At 49.9% G+C, this 26,188-nt stretch overlaps 1 protein-coding gene and 6 non-coding genes across 7 annotated transcripts; 3 read left to right on the forward strand and 4 right to left on the reverse strand.

The window, feature by feature from the left end:
• Positions 1 to 2,818: 2,818 nt before the first annotated feature.
• LOC121558627 (E3 ubiquitin-protein ligase DTX4-like) lies at positions 2,819 to 20,424 on the forward strand (the record flags this gene model as incomplete). The annotated part of the gene is given in 5 exon segments (XM_045223224.1): positions 2,819 to 3,845; positions 16,086 to 16,309; positions 16,852 to 16,913; positions 17,557 to 17,943; positions 19,570 to 20,424. Coding segments are annotated over 5 exon segments (1,922 nt in total), but the record flags the coding sequence as incomplete, so codon positions are not given.
• A 3,612-nt stretch (positions 20,425 to 24,036) lies between these two features.
• On the forward strand, positions 24,037 to 24,109 carry trnak-cuu. The gene has a single exon. It is a non-coding gene; the product is annotated as a tRNA-Lys (tRNA).
• A 354-nt stretch (positions 24,110 to 24,463) lies between these two features.
• trnae-cuc lies at positions 24,464 to 24,535 on the reverse strand. The gene has a single exon. It is a non-coding gene; the product is annotated as a tRNA-Glu (tRNA).
• A 785-nt stretch (positions 24,536 to 25,320) lies between these two features.
• Positions 25,321 to 25,392, forward strand: trnae-cuc. The gene has a single exon. It is a non-coding gene; the product is annotated as a tRNA-Glu (tRNA).
• Positions 25,393 to 25,545: 153 nt separating this feature from the next.
• On the reverse strand, positions 25,546 to 25,635 carry trnay-gua. Its single transcript is given in 2 exon segments — positions 25,546 to 25,581; positions 25,599 to 25,635. It is a non-coding gene; the product is annotated as a tRNA-Tyr (tRNA).
• Positions 25,636 to 25,795: 160 nt separating this feature from the next.
• trnay-gua lies at positions 25,796 to 25,884 on the reverse strand. The gene is given in 2 exon segments: positions 25,796 to 25,831; positions 25,848 to 25,884. It is a non-coding gene; the product is annotated as a tRNA-Tyr (tRNA).
• Positions 25,885 to 26,063: 179 nt separating this feature from the next.
• On the reverse strand, positions 26,064 to 26,152 carry trnay-gua. The gene is given in 2 exon segments: positions 26,064 to 26,099; positions 26,116 to 26,152. It is a non-coding gene; the product is annotated as a tRNA-Tyr (tRNA).
• Between the last annotated feature and the right edge of the window lie 36 nt (positions 26,153 to 26,188).

Consider the following 26,188-nt stretch of genomic DNA (forward strand, 5'->3'; position numbering starts at 1 on the left):
TATATATCTTACTATGTAAAAATAGACAAACGAGTTGGGTGGGTTTTACGATCCACCGTTAAAATGAGTCCATATTCATTTGGGAACTTTGGGTAAACAGAGCGTCATGGATTTGCAGAGTAACGTAATCTGTGGCGACATGTTCTAAGAACCGGTTCTCAGCGAGGAACCTTTGTGGAACTAGAACGCTCAATCGGCGAGCTGGAACAGCCCCTCAGTAGCAGTGGAAGCTGCTGAGGGGAGAACGGCTCATAATAATGGCCGGAACGGAGCAAATGGAATGGCATCAAACACCTGGAAACCATGTGTTTGACGTATTTGATACCATTCCACTGATTCCGCTTCAGTCATTACCACGAGCCCATCCTCCCCAATTAACGTGCCACCAACCCCCTGTGCTCAGCAGGTGGTACGCTAGCTGGTCACTGTTTACCTTCACAACAACCTGTTATGAAGTCACCTGCCTTCATCTCCCTGTAAACACACACACACACACCAGACTTCCTCAGAGCTGCTCACCCCCCACCCAAACCAACACACACACACCAGACTTCCTCAGAGCTGCTCACCCCCCACCCAAACCAACACACACACACACCAGACTTCCTCAGAGCTGCTCACCCCCCACCCAAACCAACACACACACCAGACTTTTTTATATACTATACTCCCACTCAGACAAACAAACACACACAGCCAACAATCCCGTCACCCTGCCCTCTCCTCAGTGGCCTTGGTGAAAGACAGCGAAGGGGCTGGAGAGGTGGCTATTATCCCTCAGATGAAAGGAGAACAACGTTTTCCCTCCCTTCAAAGAGAGGAGCGTCCACAGGTCCAAAAGACACATGGACAAGGTGGTTCGTTGTTACCGCCCTGGCTGCACCACTGTGATAAGCCTCGGCCCTGTTCAGCCGTGCACACTGTAGAAAAAACGTTTTGCAACGGAAGACGAAAACAAGCGTTTCTTATTGGACCCGTCCTCCCTGTTCCAGTCCCTTATCGTCCGTTTGGTGCCTAATGAATACAGCCCTCTCTGTCTTCAGTAGAGACTATAGAAGGTGATTGAAGTGGGCGTGGTCTCCTACAGGCCGGAAACTGGAAGGGGAAGGTGTGTGTCGGACCGATGTCTTATCCCGTCATCACAAAGACAATGTATCCAGTTCAATCGATTCAGCCAATCAGATACATGACCAACAAGCCTTTATTGATTGTGTCACTAGTCTCCACTTTTCTTCCATGCACATTGTTAACGGCTCTGTGCAAATGATAGCGAGAGCGCAACACATTATTTGAAAATGTTCATGTGAAATATTGTGACGAGGGGCCCGGAGTTTATCCTTCTGGCCAGGAAAGACTCAGAGCCCTAGAGTTAGGCTAAAGTATGGCACATATTTTTCTCTTCAAGGGTCGTACATCAGTAGACATTTCTATCAGAATCCAGTCTACCCGTGCCTGTCCACATCCTAGGTTGCAGTGTGTCTTTGTGAGAGCCTGCCTTTGTTTCTGTGGAACTGAAAGAGCCCTGTTTCCTCTACGGTCTACTGAATCACATCTCACATGCTACTCCTGGGGTCAAGCGCTCATTTCTCTTTTATAACCATTGTACGTTTTCTAGAGAAAAATACCTCCCAGCTCTGCCTTTAGTCCACATACACACACACACTTTCTCTTTCTCTCTCTCTCTATCTCTCTCTCACACTCTCTCTCTCTCACTCACTCACTCACTCTCTCTCTCTCTCTCTCTCTCTCACACTCTCTCTCTCTCTCACACTCTCTCTCTCTCTCTCTCGCTCTCACACTCTCTCTCTCACACTCTCTCTCTCTCTCTCACTCTCTCTCTCTCTCTCTCTCTCTCTCTCTCTCTCACACTCTCTCTCTCTCTCACACACTCTCTCTCTCACTCAATTCAATTCAAAGGGGCTCTCTCTCTCTCACACACACACACAATACCCTTGACTGTGTGCCTCAAACAAACATCGCTAGGCCTCCTGCATTCAGGCACCTCTTTTGATGTCTGTGTGTCCCAGTCTGTCTCTGCCAGGCCCCAGTGTGGTTCCCTCGTCTCTCTGCCTTGGCATTGGCTGAATGGCCGTGCCACACGTTGCCCCTGGTTACCGAGCTCGTCTCCGATTGGACGGTTCCTGACCCTCCTCGGTTTGGCACCGATGTGTGGTGCTACACTAGGCCTGCTGGTTTGGGTGCTTTAAACCCATTCAAACCCATCTCTATGGTTACCACTATCGATTCGTCATAAACCAATTTTGCATTTCAAATGGAATTTTGACAACTATATGCTTCCCTATACAACTGTAATACTGTTGGTCATAAAGAGTGTCTTTGTAGCTGTTTGGCTGGCTGCATTTGGAAATACTTTAATTTGAGTTAAGGTCATTTGAGTTAGGGTTGAGTTCAGGTCAGAGGATGTGTGAATGTGTGTGGGAATGTACGTATTAGAAGAACTGAAATTAACTTTCACTTCTGTGGGGTGAAGCTAGCTTGTCAATTAAAACCATACGAAAGTGTTCCCACATGCATTTATGTTCCTGTTTCAACTTCTCCACATTGAAACTACAACGTTAGTACAATTTCCTATTCTTTCCATAATGTCGTCATGCCAGAGGAGGTCTCCCCTCTGAGCCTGGTTCCTCTCTAGGTTTCTTCCTTCTAGGGACTTTCTCCTGTCCACTGGGCTTCTGCTTGCTCTTTAGTGTCTAGACCAAGTTACTATTAAGCACTTTGTGACAACTGCCATTGGAAAAATACATTTATTGATTGATTGATTGATTGATAGTCGTACTAACCCCAGCATCTCCCCCTGCAGGTATGATCCGGCCGGTGCGCCGTAGCTTCTACGACCCCACGTCGGCGCCGGGCCAGGGTTGGCTGTGGGAGTGGGAGAACGACGCGGGCTCCTGGACCCAGTACGACATGGAGGTTGGCATCGCCATCCAGGAGGCCCGGGACCGCCAGCAGCCCTGGCTGGACCTTGCGCCGCTGGGCTTCTGCTACCTGGTGGACCTGCGGGGCATGACCCAGATCAACAGGCAGACCCAGAGACAACGCAGGATACAGCGGAGGTCCGACATGGCTTACCCACTGGTGTCCGGACCCGTACCCAGGAACGGAGGTGGAGGATCGGGTCCGACGGGAGCATTACTGGGTGTTGGGGTGTCGGGCATCAACGGAGGCGTGGTGTACCCAAGCGGCGGGCTGGCGACCATGCAGTCCCTCGCCGGGCAGCCGTGCACCTGCCAGCAGTGCATGCTGGTCTTTAGTGTGAAGCAGAGTACTGTGAGGTCATCGACGCACAAGTTGGGCCACCGGCCGAGTAAACCTCAGAGTAAACCTCCCAGCCCCAAATCTGCCACCCTGGGGCGGGGCCAACTCAGGAGCTCCCCCGCTAGATCTACCTACTCCAAAACCTTACCTCACGGACTCTCCATATCCCGGAACCAGTCCTCACCACGACGGAATGCCGCCCTCTTCGCCCGCTCCCTCTCCCTCCTCAGTGCCCAAACGGGCACCCTCTCCCTCTCCAACCGACCCCCTCCTCCCTCCCTCCCGCCCCCTCAGCCGCCCTCCTCCAATCAGGGCCGCCGTCTGTCCGCGCCGCCCTCTCCCTCCACACCGAGTCAACCGGTGCCCACTGCCACGCTCGTCACCCCGGCGACCACCGTGACGTCACCGCCCTCGCCCGTGCCGTCTCCGTCGCCGCGGCCCATGGCGCCCCAGCGCTCGGCAGCGTGCTCTGCCCCCCTGCCCCAGCGGTCCAGTCTGGCTGGGCTCAGCCGGCCCGCCCTGCAGCGCATCGCCATGGCCCAGTCACGAGCCCTCATCGCCTCTGGGTGAGAGACACACACACACACAATAACATACACTCACAAACACACGCACCACACACTGACGTAACTGATACACACAAACACACACGTACACACACACTGGTTGCCACAGTGAGTGAGATTGTTTTGGTTGAGTTGTTGTTACGACTGAATGATTCTGGATGGAACTCATCTGGTTTTACTCAGTCTTTCGTTACAAAAAAAGACATTGTTGTTAAGAGAGGGTTGCAATGTCTACATTCTGGTACTCTTCGGATGCTTTCGGAGTGAGTCTTTGTGGGTGAGTCTTTGTAGTTGAGTCTTTGTGAGTGAATGTGTGTGGGATTGTGGGTGTGGGACTGTGTCTACTTGTGAGAGGGAGTACGCATCTAACTCTCCCAGCAGCCCCTCTGACAGATGACCATCTGGGGAGCAGAAAGAAAGGAGCGGTTGTGGAGGAATGAGGGGATGGAGGAGTGGAGGAATGAGGGGATGGAGGAGTGGAGGAATGAGGGGATGGAGGAGTGGAGGAATGAGGGGATGGAGGGAGTGGAGGAATGAGGGGATGGAGGAGTGGAGGAATGAGGGGATGGAGGAGTGGAGGAATGAGGGGATGGAGGAGTGGAGGAATGGGGGGATGGAGGAGTGGAGGAATGAGGGGATGGAGGGAGTGGGGGAATGAGGGGGATGGAGGAGTGGAGGAATGAGGGGATGGAGGAGTGGAGGAATGAGGGGATGGAGGAGTGGAGGAATGAGGGGGATGGAGGAGTGGAGGAATGAGGGGATGGAGGAGTGGAGGAATGAGGGGATGGAGGGAGTGGAGGAATGAGGGGATGGAGGAGTGGAGGAATGAGGGGATGGAGGGAGTGGAGGAATGAGGGGATGGAGGAGTGGAGGAATGAGGGGATGGAGGAGTGGAGGAATGAGGGGATGGAGGAGTGGAGGAATGAGGGGATGGAGGAGTGGAGGAATGAGGGGATGGAGGGGGAGTGGAGGAATGAGGGGGTGGAGGAGTGGAGGAATGAGGGGATGGAGGAATGAGGGGATGGAGGAGTGGAGGAATGAGGGGGTGGAGGAGTGGAGGAATGAGGGATGGAGGAGTGGAGGAATGAGGGGATGGAGGAGTGGAGGAATGAGGGAGTGGAGGAATGAGGGGATGGAGGAGTGGAGGAATGAGGGGATGGAGGAGTGGAGGAATGAGGGGATGGAGGAGTGGAGGAATGAGGGGATGGAGGGAGTGGAGGAATGAGGGGATGGAGGGAGTGGAGGAATGAGGGGATGGGGTGGGAGTGGAGGAATGAGGGGATGGAGGGAGTGGAGGAATGAGGGGATGGAGGGAGTGGAGGAATGAGGGGATGGGAGTGGAGGAATGAGGGGGTGGAGGGAGTGGAGGAATGAGGGGATGGAGGGAGTGGAGGAATGAGGGGATGGAGGGAGTGGAGGAATGAGGGGATGTAGGGAGTGGAGGAATGAGGGGATGGAGGGAGTGGAGGAATGAGGGGAGTGGAGGAATGAGGGGATGGAGGGAGTGGAGGAATGAGGGGATGGAGGGAGTGGAGGAATGAAGGGGAGTGGAGGAGTGTGAGAGAGGAGAGAAAAGCCAGTCTTCCTGCATGTCAGAGGGTCTAAGGCCTCCCTCAGTCACTCTTCCCCCTCTCTACCCCTCTCCCTCCGTCCCCAAACACAACACCCAACTCTTCCTTCTCTCCGTCTCTCTCTCTGGGTTTCCCAGGACTCCTGTGTTCTGGGGGCCCATCCCAGGCTCTATTGTGTGCTCCCAAGCGTTTCCACGGCAACCTTTGTTGCCACATTGAGGCCTAGTCGGCATTAGCAACACAATGCCCGCGTCTGCAGTGGCCAGCCCGGAACGACAGGGTTTGGGCTGGGGAGCCTTGAGAGGGGTATGGGGGGTAGAGGGGTTGGTTTGGGGAGTAGAAGGTTAGGGGCGGAGGAGGGGAGGTAGGGGGATATATGCAGGGGGGGCAGAGAGGGGTGAAGGGATTTATGGATAGGGGGGCGTGGGGGTAGAAGGAAGACAAAAGCAGAACCACAGTCATTATTGTAATGCTCCGTCTCGGGTCTGTCTTGAGGCATTTGTCAAGGGGGGTTGGGCAGCAGGAGTCCTACATTTAGGGAGTTTAAGGGGGTAGACATAGCCAGCCAGACACAGACACTGTCAGAGGGAGGGAGGGAGGGAGGGAGGGAGGGAGAGAGAGAGAGAGAGGGGGAGGGAGGGAGGGAGGGAGAGAGAGAGAGAGAGAGGGAGGGAGGGAGAGAGAGAGAGAGAGAGAGAGAGAGAGAGAGAGAGAGAGAGAGAGAGAGAGAGAGAGAGAGAGAGAGAGAGAGAGAGAGAGAGAGAGAACTCAGCAACTAGTAGAGATTGATCACACTCAGGCACAAGAAATCAGGCCACGGAGGGAGGGAGGGAGAAATAGATTGGCAAATCTAGATTGTTGATTGTAATACGCAGAGCAGTGTTAAGTTGTCAATCAGTTGCTCTCACACAGAGTTGCATGTGAAAGTGTTTCAGACCAAGGGGAACACAGTCAATATTGATGACCTCACAAAGCTGCAGGAAAGAATGTGCTCTCTCTTTCCTCTAGTGGGGGAGTGGGAGAAAGAAACAAAAGAGTGAAAACAGAAAAGAGAGAGAGAGAGAGAGAGAGAGCAAATGAAATCGATACAATTTATTCATACTACTGCACTGTTGGAGCATTTCGTTACACCGGCAATAACATCTGCTAAGTATGTGTATGTGACCAATAAAATGTGATTTAATATGACAACAGGGACAGTATTTTGTAACAGAACAGGTTTATGTTGCATTGACTGTGTCTGGCCTTCAGGGGGAGCTCTCTGCCACTTCAATAGACAACCAATCTACAGCTTTGTCTGGCTGTGATGCAGCGTTCATAGAGCCTATTGGTTATCAATTTTGAAATGTATCAAAGTTATGGAAAGTCAAACTGGTGTTTTAAAGGTTTGTATGTGCGCATGCGTGCTCTCGCGTGTGTGTGTGTGTGTGTGTGTGTGTGCGTGTGCATACTTACACATGAGTGTGTGAGAATGCTTGGGAGTTTGTTGCTCCCATGGCTAAATCACTCGTTCTTCATGGCCATCTGGGGACACAGGGAGGAGAGGAGGAGGATGGAGCGAGGGAGGGAGGGAGTGAGAGGAGGAGATATAACAAAGGGGAGGATGGAGTGTGATGGAGTGGGGGTTAGGGTCACTAGGGGTCAAGAGGCTCCCCCACCCTCCTCTCTCTCCTCTCCTCTCCCCTCCTCTCTCTCCTCTCCTCTCCCCAACCCCACCCTCCTCTCTCTCCTCTCCTCTCCTCTCCCCCACCCCACCCTCCTCTCTCTCCTCTCCTCTCCCCTCCTCTCTCTCCTCTCCCCCACCCCACCCTCCTCTCTCTCCTCTCCTCTCCCCTCCTCTCTCTCCTCTCCCCAACCCCACCCTCCTCTCTCTCCTCTCCTCTCCTCTCCCCAACCCCACCCTCCTCTCCTCTCCTCTCCCCAACCCCACCCTCCTCTCTCTCCTCTCCTCTCCCCACCCCCACCCTCCTCTCCTCTCCTCTCCCCAACCCCACCCTCCTCTCTCTCCTCTCCTCTCCCCAACCCCACCCTCCTCTCTCTCCTCTCCTCTCCTCTCCCCAACCCCACCCTCCTCTCCTCTCCCCCCACCCCACCCTCCCTCTCTCCTCTCCTCTCCTCTCCCCAACCCCGCCTCCTCTTTCTCCTCTCCTCTCCTCTCCCCAACCCCACCCTCCTCTCTCTCCTCTCCTCTCCCCCACCCTCCTCTCTCTCCTCTCCTCTCCCCCACCCCCACCCTCCCCCTCTCTCCTCTCCTCTCCTCTCCCCCCACCCCACCCTCCTCTCCTCTCCCCCACCCTCCTCTCTCTCCTCTCCTCTCCCCCCACCCCACCCTCCTCTCTCTCCTCTCCTCTCCCCCCCACCCCACCCCTCCCCTCTCTCCTCTCCTCTCCAGCACCCCACCCTCCTCTCTCTCCTCTCCCCCCACCCCACCCTCCCCTCTCTCCTCCCCTCTCTCCTACCCCACCCTCCCCTCTCTCCTCTCCCTACCCCCACTCTCTCCTCTCCCCAACCCCACCCTACTCTCTCCTCTCCCCCACCCCCACCCCTCCTCTCCTCTCCTCTCCTCTCCTCTCCTCTCCTCTCTCTCCTCTCCCTCTCCTCTCCTCTCCTCTCCTCTCCCCACCTCCCTCTCCTCTCTCCTCTCCTCTCCTCTACTCTCCCCCACCCCACCCTCCCTCTCTCTTCTCTTCTCCCCCACCCTCCTCTCTCTCCTCTCCCAAACCCACCCTCCTCTCTCTCCTCTCCCAAACCCACCCTCCTCTCTCTTCTCTTCTCCCCCACCCTCCCCTCTCTCTCCTCTCCCCAAACCCCACCCTCCTCTCTCTCCTCTCCCCCCACCCCCACCCTCCCCTCTCTCTCTCTTTCCCCCACCCTCCTCTCTCCCTCTCCCCCCACCCTCCTCTCTCTTCTCTCCCCCACCCCACCCTCCCCTCTCTCCTCTCTCCTCCCCCACCCTCCTCTCTCTCCTCTCCCCCACCCCACCCTTCTCTTTCTCCTCTCTTCTCCCCCACCTTCCTCTCTCCTCCCCCCACCCTCCTCTCTCTCCTCTCCTCTCCCCACCACACCCCACCCTTCTCTTTCTCCTCTCTTCTCCCCCACCCTCCTCTCTCTCCTCCCCCCACCCTCCTCTCTCTCCTCTCCCCACCCCACCCTCCTCTCTCTCCTCTCTCCTCCCCCCACCCTCCTCTCCTCCACCAACCCTTCCTCTTCAGATATTCTCCCTCCCCAATCTCCAAGTCTGTCTGCCCTTCTCCCACTAAGACACTAGATACACAAACAAAGAACCCCAAAGAGAAATACACTGGGCGCTACAATGTTCACATTCCATTGTCTTACAAAGCTAACTACTAAAGTATGTATACCGAGTGCACTAGGTTGAGTAGTACAGTAGTTCTAGGATCAGTCTTCCCAAATCCTAACCTTAACCATTAGTGGGTGTTAGCACAAAACTGATCTTAGATCCTATTCAAAAGCAGGAAGTGTGATTCTCTGGGAACCAAAGTTTCTCACCCGGCTGTGATTCTGAGATGCTAATTCATGTCTACAATAATGTAATTATTTACTCATTAGCACATGAGGTGTGAGAGTAATGAGTGAGTGGTTCTGCCTTGTGCCTGCTCAACATGAGAGAGAGAGAGAGAGAGAGAGAGAGAGAGAGAGAGAGAGAGAGAGAGAGAGAGAGAGAGAGAGAGAGAGAGAGAGAGAGAGAGAGAGAGAGAGAGAGAGAGAGAGAGAGAGAGAGAGAGAGAGAGAGAGAGAGAGAGAGTGTGAGAGAGAGAGAGAGAGAGAGAGAGAGAGAGAGAGAGAGAGAGAGAGAGAGAGAGAGAGAGAGAGAGAGAGAGGCCTTGAAAAAGTAAGACCTCATCTGACCGTGAGAAAAGAGGAACAGATGAATGAAAGAAAAATAGATATGGGTGAAGGACCTAGATAAAGAGGAGTGTGGGAAAGACATTGAGTATATTTGTTTCATCCACATTTTGGATAAATGGGCCAATATCAAATCATTTCTGGGTGATGATTGTTTTCAATTAAAATGGTCAAAAAGAAACAAAAATTGCTTCTTAGCAAAGAGCAATTTCTGGTAGTGGTCTGAGTGGGGAAGGGAAAACTGAAAACTAGTTGTTATTGGTAGAGAGGTTTGGAACTCTCTTTCTTATTGGTCTATTAACTAATTTATCGCCTGTTGATGTCACCAGGAAGGCCAAAACTCCATCCCACAAAAACAGGCTGAAATTTCAGGCAGTCTTTTCAAACAGCTCTTACACTAATAGGGCATTATCATCATTTTCACAATTTCTCAGTATTATTCCAACCTCATAGTGTGGAAATATACACTGAGTGTACAAAACATTAAGGACACCTTCCTAATATTGAGTTGCACCCCCCCCCCCTTTTGCCCTCAGAACAGCCTCAATTTGTTGGGGCATGGACTCTACAATTTGTCAAAAGCATTCCACAGGGATGCTGGCCCATGTTGACTCCAATGCTTCCCACAGTTGTGTCAAGTTGGCTGAATGTCCTTTGGGTGGTGGACCATTCGTGATACACACAGGAAACTGTTGAGTGTGAAAAAACCAGCAGCGTTGCAGTTCTTGACACAAACCGGTGCGCCTGGCACCTACTACCATACCCCGTTCAAAGGCACTTAAATATTTTGTCTTGCCCATTTACCCTCTGAATGGCACACATACACAATCCATGTCTCAATGGTCTCAAGGCTTAGAAATCATTCTTTAACCTGTCTCCTCCTCTTCATCTACACTGATTGAAGTGGATTTAACAGGTGACATCAATAAGGGATCATAACTTTCACCTGGATTGACCTGGTCAGTCTATGTCATGGAAAGAGCAGGTGTTCTTAATGTTTGGTACACTCAGTGTATATAAAAAACAGGAAAATCACGTTTTTGACTGCACTGGGCCTCAAATGTTATAGTGCCTATGTAGGTAAAGTAGGCCACGTGTTTGTGAATATCTTGTCTATTTATGGGTTTGTGGAAGCGTACAATGGTGTGTGTGTAACTGTCTGAGTGCATACATGCTAGTGTGTGTGGTACCTTTTAATTGGGAAGGACGGGCTCGTGGTAAATGCTGGAGCGGAATCAGTGGAATGGTATCAAATACACCAACACATGGTTTCTATGTGTTTGATGCCATTCCATTGGCTCCGTTCCAGCCGTTATTATGAGCCGTCCTCCCCTCAGCAGTCTCCACTGGTCTACCTGTGTCAGTGTGCATCATGTGTGTCAGATATATATGGTGGATTACACCTCTGGTCTCTAGGGGCTGTGTGTGTAATAATGAGGGGTTATCTGTCCTCTCTCTCTCTCTCTCTCTCTCTCTCTCTCTCTCTCTCTCTCTCTCTCTCTCTCTCTCTCTCTCTCTCTCTCTCTCTCTCTCTCTCTCTCTCTCTCTCTTCTCTCTCTCTCTCTCTCTCTCTCTCTCTCTCTCTCTCTCTCTCTCTTGCTCTCTCTCTCTCTCTCTCTCTCTCTCTCTCTCTCTCTCTCTCTCTCTCTCTCGCTCTTTCTCTCTCTCTCTCTCTCTCTCTCTCTCTCTCTCTCTCTCTCTCTCTCTCTCTCTGTCTCTCTCTCTCTCTCTTTCTCTCTCTTTCTCTTCCTCTCTCTCTTGCTTTTCTTTCTTTCTTTCATTCATGGGTTAGGGTTGTACACTGGGTGTGTGTGTGTCTGTCTGTCAGTAGGACAGCTGTGTTAATACATTGTAAATAAGCTGGGGATCAAACGTGACTAAACCTTCTCCACAGTGCATTTCTACCTCACAATAAGCGTCACGTTGCAAGGCTAGCGGTGTCTTACTGCCTATTGCAGTATTAATAAACTAATTGACTGATTACTGTCTCCATCTTCATTCGATAGAGATCATAGGTCTAATAGGCCATGCAGAACTTAACATTACCCCTGTATGTGTGTGAAGTTGTCAACAACTCTGACTTGAGGTCAGTCTATTGTAAACTCTTAGAAAAGAAGATGCTACCTAAAACCAGAAGGGTTCTTCAACTGTCCCCATAGGAGAACCCTCTGAAAACAACTATTTTTGGTTCCAAATAGAACCTTTTTCCTTCCTGGAACCAAAAAGGGTTCTCCTTTTTTTGAAGATGGGTATGTGAATATAGTCCAGCTGATCTGAGTTCAGCAACCAGTTAGTTTGGCGTGAGAATGTTATATGGGAGTGATCATTGGGACACACCGTCACACACACACATTACCATCCTTGGCCATTCACGGCACTCGTTTGCACACACACATAGTGATGGGGACAAAATCGATACAGTTACATATCGGGATATCATTTTGGACTATATAATTTTTGCACTACCTGCCTCAAAACTCCAGTATTTTTCCTTTATATGTTGTTCTCCATCCTATTTTTCAATAAGGAGACCATTTGTTTTGAGCACTTTTATTTCCATGGCAGATCAAAACTTGTTTTCTCATGGCTCTCTTGTCCCTCTGCAGCAGACATATGGTGAGCAATATGTTTGGGAACATCAAATCACAATAAAATCACAGTATCGAATCACAATACATTTAGAAACGTGAGAATCGTGAGAATTGCAATACATATGGTATTGGCACCTAAGTATCGTGATAATATCGTATCGTGAGGTCCCTGGCAATTCCCAGCCCTACACACATACACACACACACACACACACACACACACACACACACACACACACACACACACACACACACACAGTGAGTCACTCACTCAGTGACTATGACACCTGCAGGGAGGGTTAACCAGAAGCCTCTTAGCTCCAACTCAAAGCTTGTTAAGGCAAAACCCTCGACCGGAAGCTACAGATGATGATGATAGTCACCTGCCACTCTGTCTGTCTGTCTGTCTGTCCTCCTGGACCCGTTAGGTAGTGGGTTGTGGACCCGTTAGGTAGTGGGTTGTGGACCCGTTAGGTAGTGGGTTGTGGACCCGTTAGGTAGTGGGTTGTGGACCCGTTAGGTAGTGGGTTGTGGACCCGTTAGGTAGTGGGTTGTGGACCCATTAGGTAGTGGGTCGTGGACCCGTTAGGTAGTGGGTCTTGGACCCGTTAGGTAGTGGGTTGTGGACCCGTTAGGTAGTGGGTTGTGGACCCGTTAGGTAGTGGGTTGTGGAGCGGTTAGGTAGTGGGTCGTGGACCCGTTAGGTAGTGGGTTGTGGACCCGTTAGGTAGTGGGTTGTGGACCCGTTAGGTAGTGGGTTGTGGACCCGTTAGGTAGTGGGTTGTGGAGCGGTTAGGTAGTGGGTCGTGGACCCGTTAGGTAGTGGGTTGTGGACCCGTTAGGTAGTGGGTTGTGGACCCGTTAGGTAGTGGGTTGTGGAGCGGTTAGGTAGTGGGTTGTGAACTCGTTAGGTAGTGGGTTGTGGACCCGTTAGGTAGTGGGTTGTGGACCCGTTAGGTAGTGGGTTGTGGAGCGGTTAGGTAGTGGGTCGTGGACCCGTTAGGTAGTGGGTTGTGGAGCGGTTAGGTAGTGGGTCGTGGACCCGTTAGGTAGTGGGTTGTGGACCCGTTAGGTAGTGGGTTGTGGAGCGGTTAGGTAGTGGGTTGTGGAGCCGTTAGGTAGTGGGTTGTGGACCCGTTAGGTAGTGGGTTGTGGACCCGTTAGGTAGTGGGTTGTGGAGCGGTTAGGTAGTGGGTTGTGGAGCGGTTAGGTAGTGGGTTGTGGACCCGTTAGGTAGTGGGTTGTGGACCCGTTAGGTAGTGGGTTGTGGACCTGTTAGGTAGTGGGTTGTGGACCCGTTCGGTAGTGGGTTGTGGACCCGTTCGGTAGTGGGTTGTGGACCCGTTAGGTAGTGGGTCGTGGACCCGTTAGGTAGTGGGTCGTGGACCCGTTAGGTAGTGGGTCGTGGACCCGTTCGGTAGTGGGTCGTGGACCCGTTAGGTAGTGGGTCGTGGACCCGTTAGGTAGTGGGTCGTGGACCCGTTAGGTAGTGGGTTGTGGAGCGGTTAGGTAGTGGGTTGTGGAGCGGTTAGGTAGTGGGTTGTGGACCCGTTAGGTAGTGGGTTGTGGACCGGTTAGGTAGTGGGTTGTGGAGCGGTTAGGTAGTGGGTTGTGGAGCGGTTAGGTAGTGGGTTGTCAAGCTTTTAAACTGGGTTAAGGCTAGAGATATAAGGCCTGATTGAAATAGCATGTTATCAAAGTGTTTACTGGCCGACTGACTGCATGGGTTAATAGTGGACCTTATAAAACTCTGCTGTGTGGAGACCATGGACACCCCTTAGCTGGGATGTAGTCACAACATACCATCTATAACGCCACCTCTCCACTCTTGTTGCTTTATATTCAACTATTATTACTATTAGTATATTACCATGAATACATAGTATGCACGGTATGTAAACATGCAATATAGTTGTCTATTTCAAAGGTCACAAAAGCAATAATGTCAAGGCTTTGGTGGGTCACAACACGAGAAACACAGCTCCCAGGCTCTGCCCTCCTGCTGTGTCCGTGCGGTTGCTACCAGCAGCAGTAACTCACAGCTCTCAGAGCGACTGGCTAATTGCATGTCAGGAAGCAACGAAACGCACAACAAAGCCTGTTTGTGATGCGTGGCAGCACAGGAGGAACAGTGTAAAACACTCGTCTTTGAGAATATTCGCACATTCAATATGATTCCTCCCGTCGAGGGGAGATGTAGCATAGTTAGTTAGTCTCATTTCCACAACTTCTCCTGTTGTGTAGCCTATACAGTATCTCTGTGTGCGAAAATACTACGGTCACTTTTACACAGGGGAGGCTCTGTAGTTAATAAAATACAGGTCATTTAAAAGACCACGGCGGGTCGCGTCAAGACTCGATTGTGTTGTGGTCAAGTTTGTTGTTCATTATTGGGTATTTCCCAGTTCCGTGTCCGTGTGTGTGTGTGTGTGTGTGTGTGTGTGTGTTTCCATAAGAGGTTAGTCAGGGTCGTATTAGTTAATAGAGCTGGTGACGTGGTGCAGATAATCCATGTCCCTGTGTGTGTGTGTGTGTGTGTGTGTGTGTGTGTGTGTGTGTGTGTGTGTGTGTGTGTGTGTGTGTGTGTGTGTGTGTGTGTGTGTGTGTGTGTGTGTGTGTGTGTGTGTGTGTGTGTGTGTGATGTGGTGCTGACTGTCAGCTGTGTGACGTCTCCTCTCTCTGAGGTCGCTGGCAAGCAGATGGAAACTCACGGATTACATATATAAGACAGGAGACACACACACACGCTCGGTCCGCTTCACACACTGCTTCTAGGACCGAGGGAGAGGAGGGGGTTTGTAGAGAGAGAGCACAGAAACTGACAGCGAAGAGAGTCTAGCTCAGAGATACAGATTAAAGCTGTTGTTTATTACTTAACTGATTGTGCCGGGACTGACCTCTGTGGGAGAATGACAATCCTCACGTCCTTTATGTGAGTATCCATCCCTAGGAAAAACTGTGTGTGCGCACGCTTTTGTATGCGCTTTTGTTTGTGAGTGTGTGTGTGTGTGTGTGTGTGTGAACTGCTGCCCGATTTGATAGACAATGTTTATAGACAATGTAGGCTACCCAAGGACAACACACACGGTCGTGATCAGATCGTCATATCATGTTTCACTGCTCCGATATCGCTGACGCTCAAAGGCTGTGTTGTCTGTGGTAAAAGTAGATGGATCTGGGAAAACTGGAGTATAGTACAATATCTTTGGTGTGAATGAAACAGACGTTCTATCTGGACTCTAGAATGGTATCATCCAGAAATACGTCAAAGGACAAACAATAGGTGATTGTCTAAATGGCACCCTCAAAGAAGTATAGAACTCTAGGCATCCTGCGTGGGCCCTGGTCAAACATAGCTCACTATATAGTGAATAGGGTGCCATTTTAGATTCAACTAGTGTTCTCTGAAACGTACCGGCAAGACAGAGGATATCTGGCAGTACCATCTATGGTATGAGTCTTTGACCCAGATCAGGAGACTGGCCTCAGGGCCACACAGACACACACACACACACACACAGAGACACCACAGGCTCACACACACACACACACACACACACACACACAGAGACACCACAGGCTCACACACACACACACACACACACACACACACACACACACACAGAGACACCACAGGCTCACACACACACACACAGCCACACGTAGAAATGTATTATTCCAATTCTATGGGCACACACACACAGGTCATTGGCTCCTGGACAGTTTTCTAATTGGTCACATGCAGCAGCTGGTAGTAGTAGGTGAGGTGTTGTTGCCAATAGAGATTACAGCTGGCCCATGTACACATACTGAACGGCTGCTTCCCAAATGGCACCCTGTTCCCTACATAGTGCACTACTTTGGACCAGAGAGCCCTATGAGTAGGTCACTATTTATGGTGTGATTTGGGACAGATAATGTCTGCACCTGTCTAGGTGGCTAATGTAGGTGGCGTGGTTTACCTGTTGTGATCACATGGACTAGGCTGGTCACAACCCTGTGTGGGTGTCAGCAGGAAGCTGTATTTCTGTCTACTGGTGTCAGGGAGGGTTTTGTTTACTGTAAGTCCTGTAACAGCTGATCTGTCCATTCATTATAGTCTAAAAGGAAAAACGGATCCTAGATCAGCACTGCAACTCTGAGAGTCTTATCGGGTGTATGTTTGGTGAGATCTCCGTGTGTAACCAACGTGTGTTTCTGTTGTGTTTCAGTGTGCCAACTGTCCCAGTGAAGAACCTCAATGGAAACAGCCCGGTCCACCCAGCGCTGGCCGGTATCACAGGGATCCTGATGAGCGCTGCGGGGTTCCCTGTGTGTCTCACCCGCCCCCCCAAACTGGTGCTGCACCCCCCGCCCGTCAGCAAGAGGGACATCAAGCCTGTCCCCGGCCTGGCTCACTGCTGCCGCAAGACCTCTAAGAAACAGGCCCGCAAAGGTACGATAGAACACACTAGAAACCCCACACTAATATATAGGCCTATACACGCAGACACACACACATACAAAACACACAGACACCCTATATACAACTTGATTACATTGTGTGGAAGATGTTTACTCAATACACTCATACTCATGTTCCCCCTCTCCTTCTCTCCTTCTCTCCATCCTCTCGATCCTTTTCTCTCCTTTTCTTTCTCCTCCCTCCTTCGCTCTCTCTCTCTCTCTCTCTCTCTCTCTTCTCTCCTCTCCTCCCTCCTTCTCTCTCTCTCTCTCTCTTCTCTCTCTCTCTCTCTCTCTCTCTCTCTTTTTATCTCTCTCCTCTCTCTCTCTCTCTCTTCTCTCTCCTCTCCTCCCTCCTTCGCTCTCTTTTTCTCTCCTCTCTCTCTCTCTCTCTCTCTCTCTCTCTCTCTCTCTCTCTCTCTCTCTCTCTCTCTCTCTCTCTCCCTCTCTCTCTCTCTCTCTCTCTCTCTCTCTCTCTCTCTCTCTCTCCTCTCTCTCTCCTCTCTCTCCTCCTCTCTCACCTCCTCTCTCCAGGGAAGACAACAGAGGAGGTGGTGAAGCAGTATCTTCAGAAAGTCAGGATACCACCAGAGGAGGTGAGACCTGCTCTCTCTAGTCATTGGTTGAGTCTGAAATGACACCCTATGCCCTATAAAGGGCCCTTACTTTTGAGCAGGGCCAATAGGGACCAGGGAATAGGGTGTCATTTCAGACACAGCCATTATCATCATAACACATTCCTGTTGAAGGTAATGTGGATAGCCAAGTACATATTTAAAGAAAGACCTGCACACTGCTCTGGCCAGTAACACTTTCATGAATTAACATTACGTATTGGCCAGTTAGCCTTCGTCAGAGCTTATGATTTTTCTTGAAGGATTTCATTGAAAAATTCCCACTCACCTGTAACAGGCCGACTCAGATGTGCGAGTGCTTTTCCTATTTTAGATAGCTAAGTACATACAGGTTGACTAAAGGATCTCTTCTCTCTCTTCCCCTCTCTTCTCTCCTCTCTCCTCTCTCCTCTCTCCTCTCCTCTCTCTTCTCCTCTTCTCTCCTCTCTCTTCTCTCCTCTCTCTTCTCTTCTCCTCTCCTCTCTCCTCTTCTCTTCTCTCCTCTCCTCTCCTCTCCTCTCCTCTCCTCTCCTCTCCTCTCCTCTCCTCTCCTCTCCTCTCCTCTCCTCTCCCTCTCCTCTCCTCACCTCTCTCCTCTCTCCTCTCTCCTCTCTCCTCTCCTCAGGACTGTACCATATGTATGGAGGCCCTCGGGGGGCCGTCAGGCTACAAGGGTGGTGACTTCATAGGTCGCCTGGCCCAGTGTGGGCATCAGTACCACCTCCAGTGTCTGGTGGCCATGTACAACAACGGCAACAAAGATGGCAGCCTGCAGTGCCCTACCTGCAAAACCATCTACGGCGTGAAGACGGGCAATCAGCCGCCCGGCAAGATGGAGTACCATGTCATCCCCCACTCGCTGCCCGGCCACCCCGACTGCAAGACCATCCGCGTCATCTACAACATCCCGCCAGGCATCCAGGGCCCAGAGCACCCCAACCCAGGCAAGCCCTTTACAGCCAGAGGGTTCCCCCGCCACTGCTACCTCCCAGACAGCGAGAAGGGACGCACGGTAAGAACCTACGCTTTGACATATTCCATTGTAGCTGTTGTCCAGTACAACTTAAAGGGATAGTTTAAACAGATTTTACGCTATCTTTGTTGTTTTAAAACCCGGAAAGTTTTAACTTGGAAGTTATGTCAGTATCGGGGAACTCCAGCACTGAAAGTTGTGGATCCGTCTCTAACCTTCTTCTTACCTCCTTTTCCCTCTCTCCCTCTACCTCCTCTCCCTCTCCCTCCTCCTCCTCTCTCCCTCCACCTCCTCTCCCTCTCTCCCTCCACCTCCTCTCCCTCTCTCCCTCTACCTCCTCTCCCTCCGCCTCCTCTCCCTCTCTCCCTCCACCTCCTCTCCCTCTCTCCCTCTACCTTCTCTCCCTCTCTCCCTCCACCTCCTCTCCCTCTCTCCCTCCTCCTCCTCTCCCTCCTCCTCCTCTCCCTCCCTCCACCTCCTCTCCTTCTCTCCCTCCTCATCTCCCTCTCTCCCTTCTCCTCCTCTCCCTCCCTCCTCTCCCTCTACCTTCTCTCCCTCCCTCCCTCTACCTCCTCTCCCTCCCTCCCTCCACCTCCTCTCCCTCTCTCTCTCCCTCTCTCCCTATACCTCCTCTCCCTCTACCTCCTCTCCCTCCCTCCCTCCCTCCCTACACCTCCTCTCCCTCTCTCCCTCCACCTCCTCTCCCTCCACCTCCTATCCCTCTCTCCCTCCTCTCCCCTCTCCCTTACCTCCTCTCCCTCTACCTCCTCTCCCTCTCTCTCCTCTCCACCTCATCCCTCTCTCCCTCCACCTCATCACCCTCCACCTCCTCTCTCCCTCTACCTCCTCTCCCTCCTCCTCTCCCTCTCTCCCTCCACCTCCTCTCCCTCTCTCCCTCCACCTCCCTCTCCCCTCTCTCCCTCCCCTCCTCCTCTCCCTCTCTCCCTCCTCCTCCTCTCCCCTCCCTCCACCTCCTCTCCCTCCACCTCCTCTCCCTCCCTCCACCTCCTCTCCTTCTCTCCCTCCTCATCTCCCTCTCTCCCTTCACCTCCTCTCCCTCCCTCCACCTCCTCTCCCTCTCTCCCTCCCTCCACCTCCTCTCCCTCTACCTCCTCTCCTCACCTCCCTCCCTCCCTCCACCTCTCCCTCTCTCCCTTCTCCTCCTCTCCCTCTCTCCCTCTACCTCCTCCCTCCCTCCTCCACCTCCTCTCCCTCCCTCCCTCCCTCCCTCCACCTCCTCTCCCTCCTCTCCCTCTCTCCCTCCCTCCTCCACCCCTCTCCCTCTCTCTCTCCCTCTCCCTCCTCTCCCTCTCTCTCTATACCTCCTCTCCCTCTACCTCCTCTCCCTCCCTCCCTCCCTCCCACACCTCCTCTCCCTCCACCTCCTCTCCCTCCACCTCCTATCCCTCTCTCCCTCCTCCTCCTCTCCCTCCTCCTCCTCTCCCTCTCCTCCTCTCCCTCTACCTTCTCTCCCTCTCTCCCTCCACCTCATCACCCTCTCTCCCTCCACCTCATCACCCTCCACCTCCTCTCTCCCTCTACCTCCTCTCCCTCTACCTCCTCTCCCTCTCTCCCTCTACCACCTCTCCCTCTCTCCCTCTACCTCCTCTCTCTCTCTCTCCCTCCACCTCCTCTCCCTCCACCTCCTCTCCCTCTCTCCCCCAGGTTCTCAGACTCCTGCTGACCGCGTGGGACCGGCGCCTGGTCTTCTCGGTGGGCACGTCCAGCACCACGGGCGAGTCGGACACGGTCATCTGGAACGAGGTGCACCACAAGACTGAGTTCGGCTCCAACCTTACGGGCCACGGCTACCCCGACCCCAGCCACCTAGACAACGTCCTGGATGAACTGAAAGCACAGGGCATCACCGAGGAAGAGGAGCAATGATGGGATGAAGAGGAGGAGGGAGGAGTCAGGACGATTAATTCATTCAGACTCTACCAGCACTTAAATGGTGTGGCGGTTTGGTGAAGAGGGGAAAGGTCAAATTACATTTTGTAAGATTTTCTGAAGATGCTGATTGATTGGAGGGTCCTAAGGGGTTTGAGAAATTACACAAGCACACAGCAGAGTGTGAGGATGTTTGTTTGAGTGACGGCACAGGAGAGAGAGGGAACGAGAGAGAGAAATAGGCTCAGGCTTTGTTTAGTTTTGACTGTGGTCAAAATGATGACCACACTTCTATAGTTAGGTACTAGCTAAATAAATGACAAAGAGTTGAGAGGCGGTACTAACTTATTTACTAACTAATTTACACTACTAAAAGAGAGAGAGAGAGAGAGAGAAAGGATAGAAGAGATCAGAGACTGTGGGAGAGAAAGGACAAAGATTGAGAGATGTGAAAGGGAGGGGGAGGGGACTAAAGAAGGGAGGAAGAGAAGGGAACGAGAGAGAGAGAAGAAGACAAGAGAACGTAGCTGCTATAGAATAGGAGTAGGGGACATTCACTTAGAAATGGTACTACTTTAGCACAGCCACAGGAAGAGAGTGAGAGAGAAACAAAAAGAGGGAGTGAGAGAGTGAGGGAGGGGGAGAGAGAGAGAGAGAGAGAGAGAGAGAGAGAGAGAGAGAGAGAGAGGGGGGGAGGGAGAGAGAGAGAGGGAGAGGAGAGAGAGAGAGGGAGGGAGGGGGGAGAGATGGAGGGGGAGGGAGGGGAAGAGAGAGAGAGGGGGAGGGAGGAGAGAGAGAGAGAGAGAGGGGAGAGGGAGGGAGGGAGGGGGGAGAGGGGAGAGAGATGGAGCCAGCCTGTGCCTATAGTAACCACCTGCTTGAATTAGATTATCAAGTGGCTTGTGCCCATTGTGACTGTTTGTATGTGTAGTCAGACGCCACCTAGTGTCCACTCTACTGAAATACATTCAAAACACTGAATGTGCTGAACAAAACAAACAAATCACCCATTTCTTTTTATAATGATACTCCACTTTTTATTATCTTCATGTAACATCATTCCATGCATCATACCTCTTTACATATATTTCAATGTTTTATTTTATACTCTGAATGATTTGAAGTCACGGTTGTTGTACGGTTGTATGTTACGATACGATACTATGGCAGTAAGCCCAGAAGCTATATATGGTACTGTCCATAAAACAACCTTGATGAGTATTGGAAATTATTTATTTCCCTTACTTTTACAATTCAGATCGAAGTTAATGCTGAACCGATGTCTTGCTGTTTGAACTGTATGTACCTGTTGTGTGTATGGAAAGGGGGACATGTCAATTAAACGAGTGCTGCTTACTTTTATAAAGGAGACGAGCATTTGAGATTCCTTGGGAAGACGCAGTTGAGAAATGGTCCGTGATATGAGCCGCCAGTGTTTGAAACCAGGTGAAAAGACGCGAGAAACCAAGAACTTAAAGATTGGACTGGTTGTGGTGTGTTAGTAGGTGAGGAGAGAGTCAGAGAAGGAACAGAATAGCCTGTGAAGAAGAACTGAGTTTTTCCATTACATTAATGATCACACTAAAACCAGTAAAAACCTCAGTATTATACTAACAACATCCGTAGCATATCCACACTGTAAAGCATATACAAAATGGCTGCCTCCATTGCATTGGATGGATTGGCTTCAATGCAACTGATTGGGAGTGCAGTGTACCACCTGCTGGCCTTGTTCCTGATGGAGACCCTCTGCACCACCGGCCACTACACCTGTCCAGTCTCAGAGTTGGGTCTATGAAGGACCTATTTATAGGGATGTTACATGACCAGTGTGTGTGTGTGTGTGAGCTCATGCATATAACATATGCATGCCTTTATACTTGACATGCGTTTGAATGTGTACTGTTTGTACATCAACATGTTTTGAGGTATGATTATATTACCAAACAGCACACTTGGTCATTTTTAGCCCATTATTATCACAATACCCTTTTCTGTTCTTTCTTTCTTTCTTTCAAATTGTCTGTTAGTTAACTTTTAAAAAATAAAGTGTTTCAACAGTTGTCTTGATCAAATGGTATATTCAGCTCTTTCATTTTGTACATAAGCATTGTTAATGTCTGTCATTTTTTCCCCAAATCTTTCTTACGGTTGAGTTGACAAGTGATAGTACTTTTTTTCCCTCCACGGTGTACAAAAGTTCTGTATCTAAGTGTCTTTTCTTTGTGAAAAGGAATTTGAAGGTAGACTTTCTGACTTTATAATGTAATGTACTTTTATACCAAGCCCCTAAGGGTGGCCAGCCCTCCTCCTGGAGACCTGCATGTGCAGGCGTTTGTTCCAGCCCTGCTTTACATCCTGAATTTAATTCCGCTACTCTATCGATCACTCCATAGGGCAAAACAACCTTGATGGGGACTGGAAATTACTTGCTTCTCTGCCTTTTACAATTCAGATAGACGTTGATGCTGAACCGATGTCTTGCTGTTTGTACTGTATGTACCTGTTGTATGTATGGAAAGGGGTCGTGTCAATAAAACGAGTGCTGCTTACTTTTATAAAGGAGATGAGCATTTGGGCAACTCCAGTCCTCTTGGGCCATCCCTAGCAAGCACATCGGATGAAACTAATTGTGTTGCCTGACGACTCATCCTGAATTTCATTCCACTACTCTATCGATCACTCCATAGGGCAGGGAGGGCAACTCCAGTCCTCGGGAGCCATCCCTAGCAAACACAGCTGATTAAACTAATTGCATTCTAAACTGAAGATCATGATTCGTTGCTTATTGGACTCAGGTGTCTTAGCTGGTGCTAGGGGGAAAAAAGTGTGACACCAATCAGGCCCACGAGGACTGGAGTTGCCCATCCCTGCCATAGGGCATGGCGTTTGGCTGGAGGAATGTGAATGGGTAGTCAGGCTAGCCTAGCATTTCCCAAACTTGGTCAGGGGGTGCACATTTTGGTTTTGGTTTTCAAATTATCAAAGCTTGATGATGAGTTGATCATTTGAATCACCTGTGTAGCGATAGGGCAAAAACCAAAATGTTCACCCCTTTGGGTCCCGAGGACCGAGTTTGGGAAACGCTGAGCTAACCCCAACCCATCTGAATCTACTAACCATCTGCCCATCAGGAACCTTGATTAGCGGAATCAGGTGTGTTATAGCAGGGCTGGAACAAAAGCCTTCACACCCAGCCCCTTCCGTATGTCCCCTTTCCCCATTCAGATGACCCAGTTGTTCATCTACTACTACAACCTCAAGTGTCTTTTGATGTGAAACGTCTTCACACAGCATCTCTTCATCATTGTCCAATTGTTCGTTTGAGGGCAACGGATTAGGTGTTTTACCTCATTCTTGGTGAAGAGGTTGGGAAGGGTGCTGCGTGTAAAGTGAATAATACGTGAAACATCAAAAAATATGTACATAAAACAATTGCTGGAATACAAATGATTAATACAGAAATAAAGAATCGAATGAAGAGTTGTTTGTTTTGATGTCCTTTTCTGTTATGAAATATAGTTGGACTGATTGTACTGATTTGATCAGACAGAGAACCCCTCTATTTGCCATATTAGGTAGTATGAACTGGCTTCACACCAAAATTGAAAATTGACTATTCTTCTACATCAGCTCCATGTGTGAACTCCCACTCAAAGCCTCGTGTTCAACTGCTGAAAGTCTTTAAAACCTCTAAGTTTACCTCTTTACCTTTACGGTATGAAACTCAAAATATATATAATATATTTACTGTGTATTGCAATGTAGTTGGTGCCATATCAAGCCCAAGGCTAGCACATCATTGCGAAATTGTAGAGTTCACGTAGTTGATAGCTAGCTAGCTAGCAGCAGGCTGGCGGTCAGATGTCAAAGCTGTAGCTAGCTAGCTGACATTAGTTCCAGAAAGCCTTCTATTGCAATAAAAAGAGACTGGTTGCAAATAGCTGACAAAAACATCTGACAATGGTTATATATGAGCTACAACAGTGATGTAACGTTAGCTACAAAATACTTTTGTGACTACATTTTGTGGTAACATCCAACAATGGAACTTGTGATGGAACAGGTCCATTGCTCTACCGCTACACTCCAATGCGCACGTGCGCCCACCATTGCGGGACTTACACTCCCATTTCAGCAGACAGGTTCTTTCAAACCTTACATACAGAAAGGAAGGGGGAAAAAAAACTGTACTATAGATAGATTTCAAATATATTGCCGACCAACTGTTGCTTAGCGACAGCCCGGCTAGCTCAGTCGGTAGAGCATGAGACTCTTAATCTCAGGGTCGTGGGTTCGAGCCCCACGTTGGGCGCTCTGTTTTGGTTTTATGGAAACCTAGCTATTTGCGGTTTGAATCAAGTTTGGCTGCTTGAATTATTACCATTGTCCTTGATATGCAATATGCACTCTTTGAAGAAGCATTATCAATATCCAGATTAATTTACATTTGTTAGTAATTCTTTACCTTCTGTATATATTGATAATGCTTCTTCAAAGAGTGCATACTGCATATCAAGGACGATATTGATGACCCATAAATGTAACATCAGCCAACGAGCCATTCAAAAGTCGACAATGACTGCTACCATCTTATTATAGTGGTGTGGATAGAGTTGCAGTCAGTGGGTGACAATTTGCGCAAGTAAAGAAGGCGCAAAAAGAGTAGTTCCCTGACCGGGAATCGAACCCGGGCCGCGGCGGTGAGAGCGCCGAATCCTAACCACTAGACCACCAGGGAAGGATACAACACTGCAAATCGGTTCACAATTTGAAATGGAACGTATGTGTAATAACTAAATCCATTTTTAATGCGAGTTGGATCTAATGGGCCCCATCCCAAAACAACCCCTAGCCCTTACTCCGTACAAACACATTTGAGTAGATCTTAAAGGATAGTTCTGTCGCTAGGAGTTGTTTTAAATCAGTGGTAGTCAAACTATTTCAGCGGGGTACCCATTTTTTCTGCCAGAATTTCTTCGGACCCCAACTTTTCCCCCAATTATTTCTCGCGGCCCCATCCCACCCCACCCCCTATTTTAAAGGATAGACATGGTGCTAGGGGTTGTTTCTGGAATGGCTGAGCACATAGACTAGTACAAACAAAGTATTGCTATAGGGCACAAAATCAAAGTACTGATATTTTATGAGTCATCAATGTCGTCCATGATATGCAGTATGCACTCTTTGAAGAAGCATTATCAATATCCAGATAAATTTACATTAGTGACCCCTAGTGGGGTGGGATGGGGCCGCGAGAAATAATTTGGGGAAAAGTTGGGGTCCGAAGAAATTCTGGCAGAAAAAATGGGTACCCCGCTGAAATAGTTTGACTACCACTGATTTAAAACAACTCCTAGCGACAGAACTATCCTTTAAGATCTACTCAAATGTGTTTGTACGGAGTAAGGGCTAGGGGTTGTTTTGGGATGGGGCCCATTAGATCCAACTCGCATTGAAAATGGATTTAGTTATTACACATACGTACCATTTCAAATTGTGAACCGATTTGCAGTGTTGTATCCTTCCCTGGTGGTCTAGTGGTTAGGATTCGGCGCTCTCACCGCCGCGGCCCGGGTTCGATTCCCGGTCAGGGAACTACTCTTTTTGCGCCTTCTTTACTTGCGCAAATTGTCACCCACTGACTGCAACTCTATCCACACCACTATAATAAGATGGTAGCAGTCATTGTCGACTTTTGAATGGCTCGTTGGCTGATGTTACATTTATGACATGATTACAAAAACACATTCCTTCAAGCCGGATTTGAACCAGCGACCTAAGGATTCCAGTACTATAACATTCTACAGTCCTCCGCTCTACCAACTGAGCTATCGAAGGTCCACGTATGTTTGGAATTCTTCTGTATCCTAGGGTTTGTAAACCTAGACTACTCCTTAGGGACACTAGAGGTGCAAGTCTTATTCTCTACTGGGAGATGTGCGAACAACAGGTTAAATTATATATTTTGCGCGCATTTATGAGGTAGGAAAAAAAGTCCTCCTTCGAGCCGGATTTGAACCAGCGACCTAAGGATTTCCACATTTAGCGTTCTACAGTCCTCCGCTCTACCAACTGAGCTATCGAAGGACCACAATGTGTGGAGTTGTGGATAAACTGTGTATTTTTCATTATTCTGTATGATTGGGTTGTAAACCTAGATTATTTAAGGAAAATGGAACTGCACGTTTTATTCTCTATAGGGGAATGGACGAACAACAGGTAGAGTTATATATTTTGCGTGCATTTATGAGGTAGGAAAAATGTCCTCCTTCGAGCCGGATTTGAACCAGCGACCTAAGGATTTCAGCATTTAGCGTTCTACAGTCCTCCGCTCTACCAACTGAGCTATCGAAGGGGCGTGGAAGAGGCGTTGGAGCATCAGTAGATGTTT

This window comes from Coregonus clupeaformis, chromosome 10 (genome assembly GCF_020615455.1).
Source record: "Coregonus clupeaformis isolate EN_2021a chromosome 10, ASM2061545v1, whole genome shotgun sequence".
NCBI classification, from domain to species: Eukaryota; Metazoa; Chordata; class Actinopteri; order Salmoniformes; family Salmonidae; genus Coregonus; species Coregonus clupeaformis.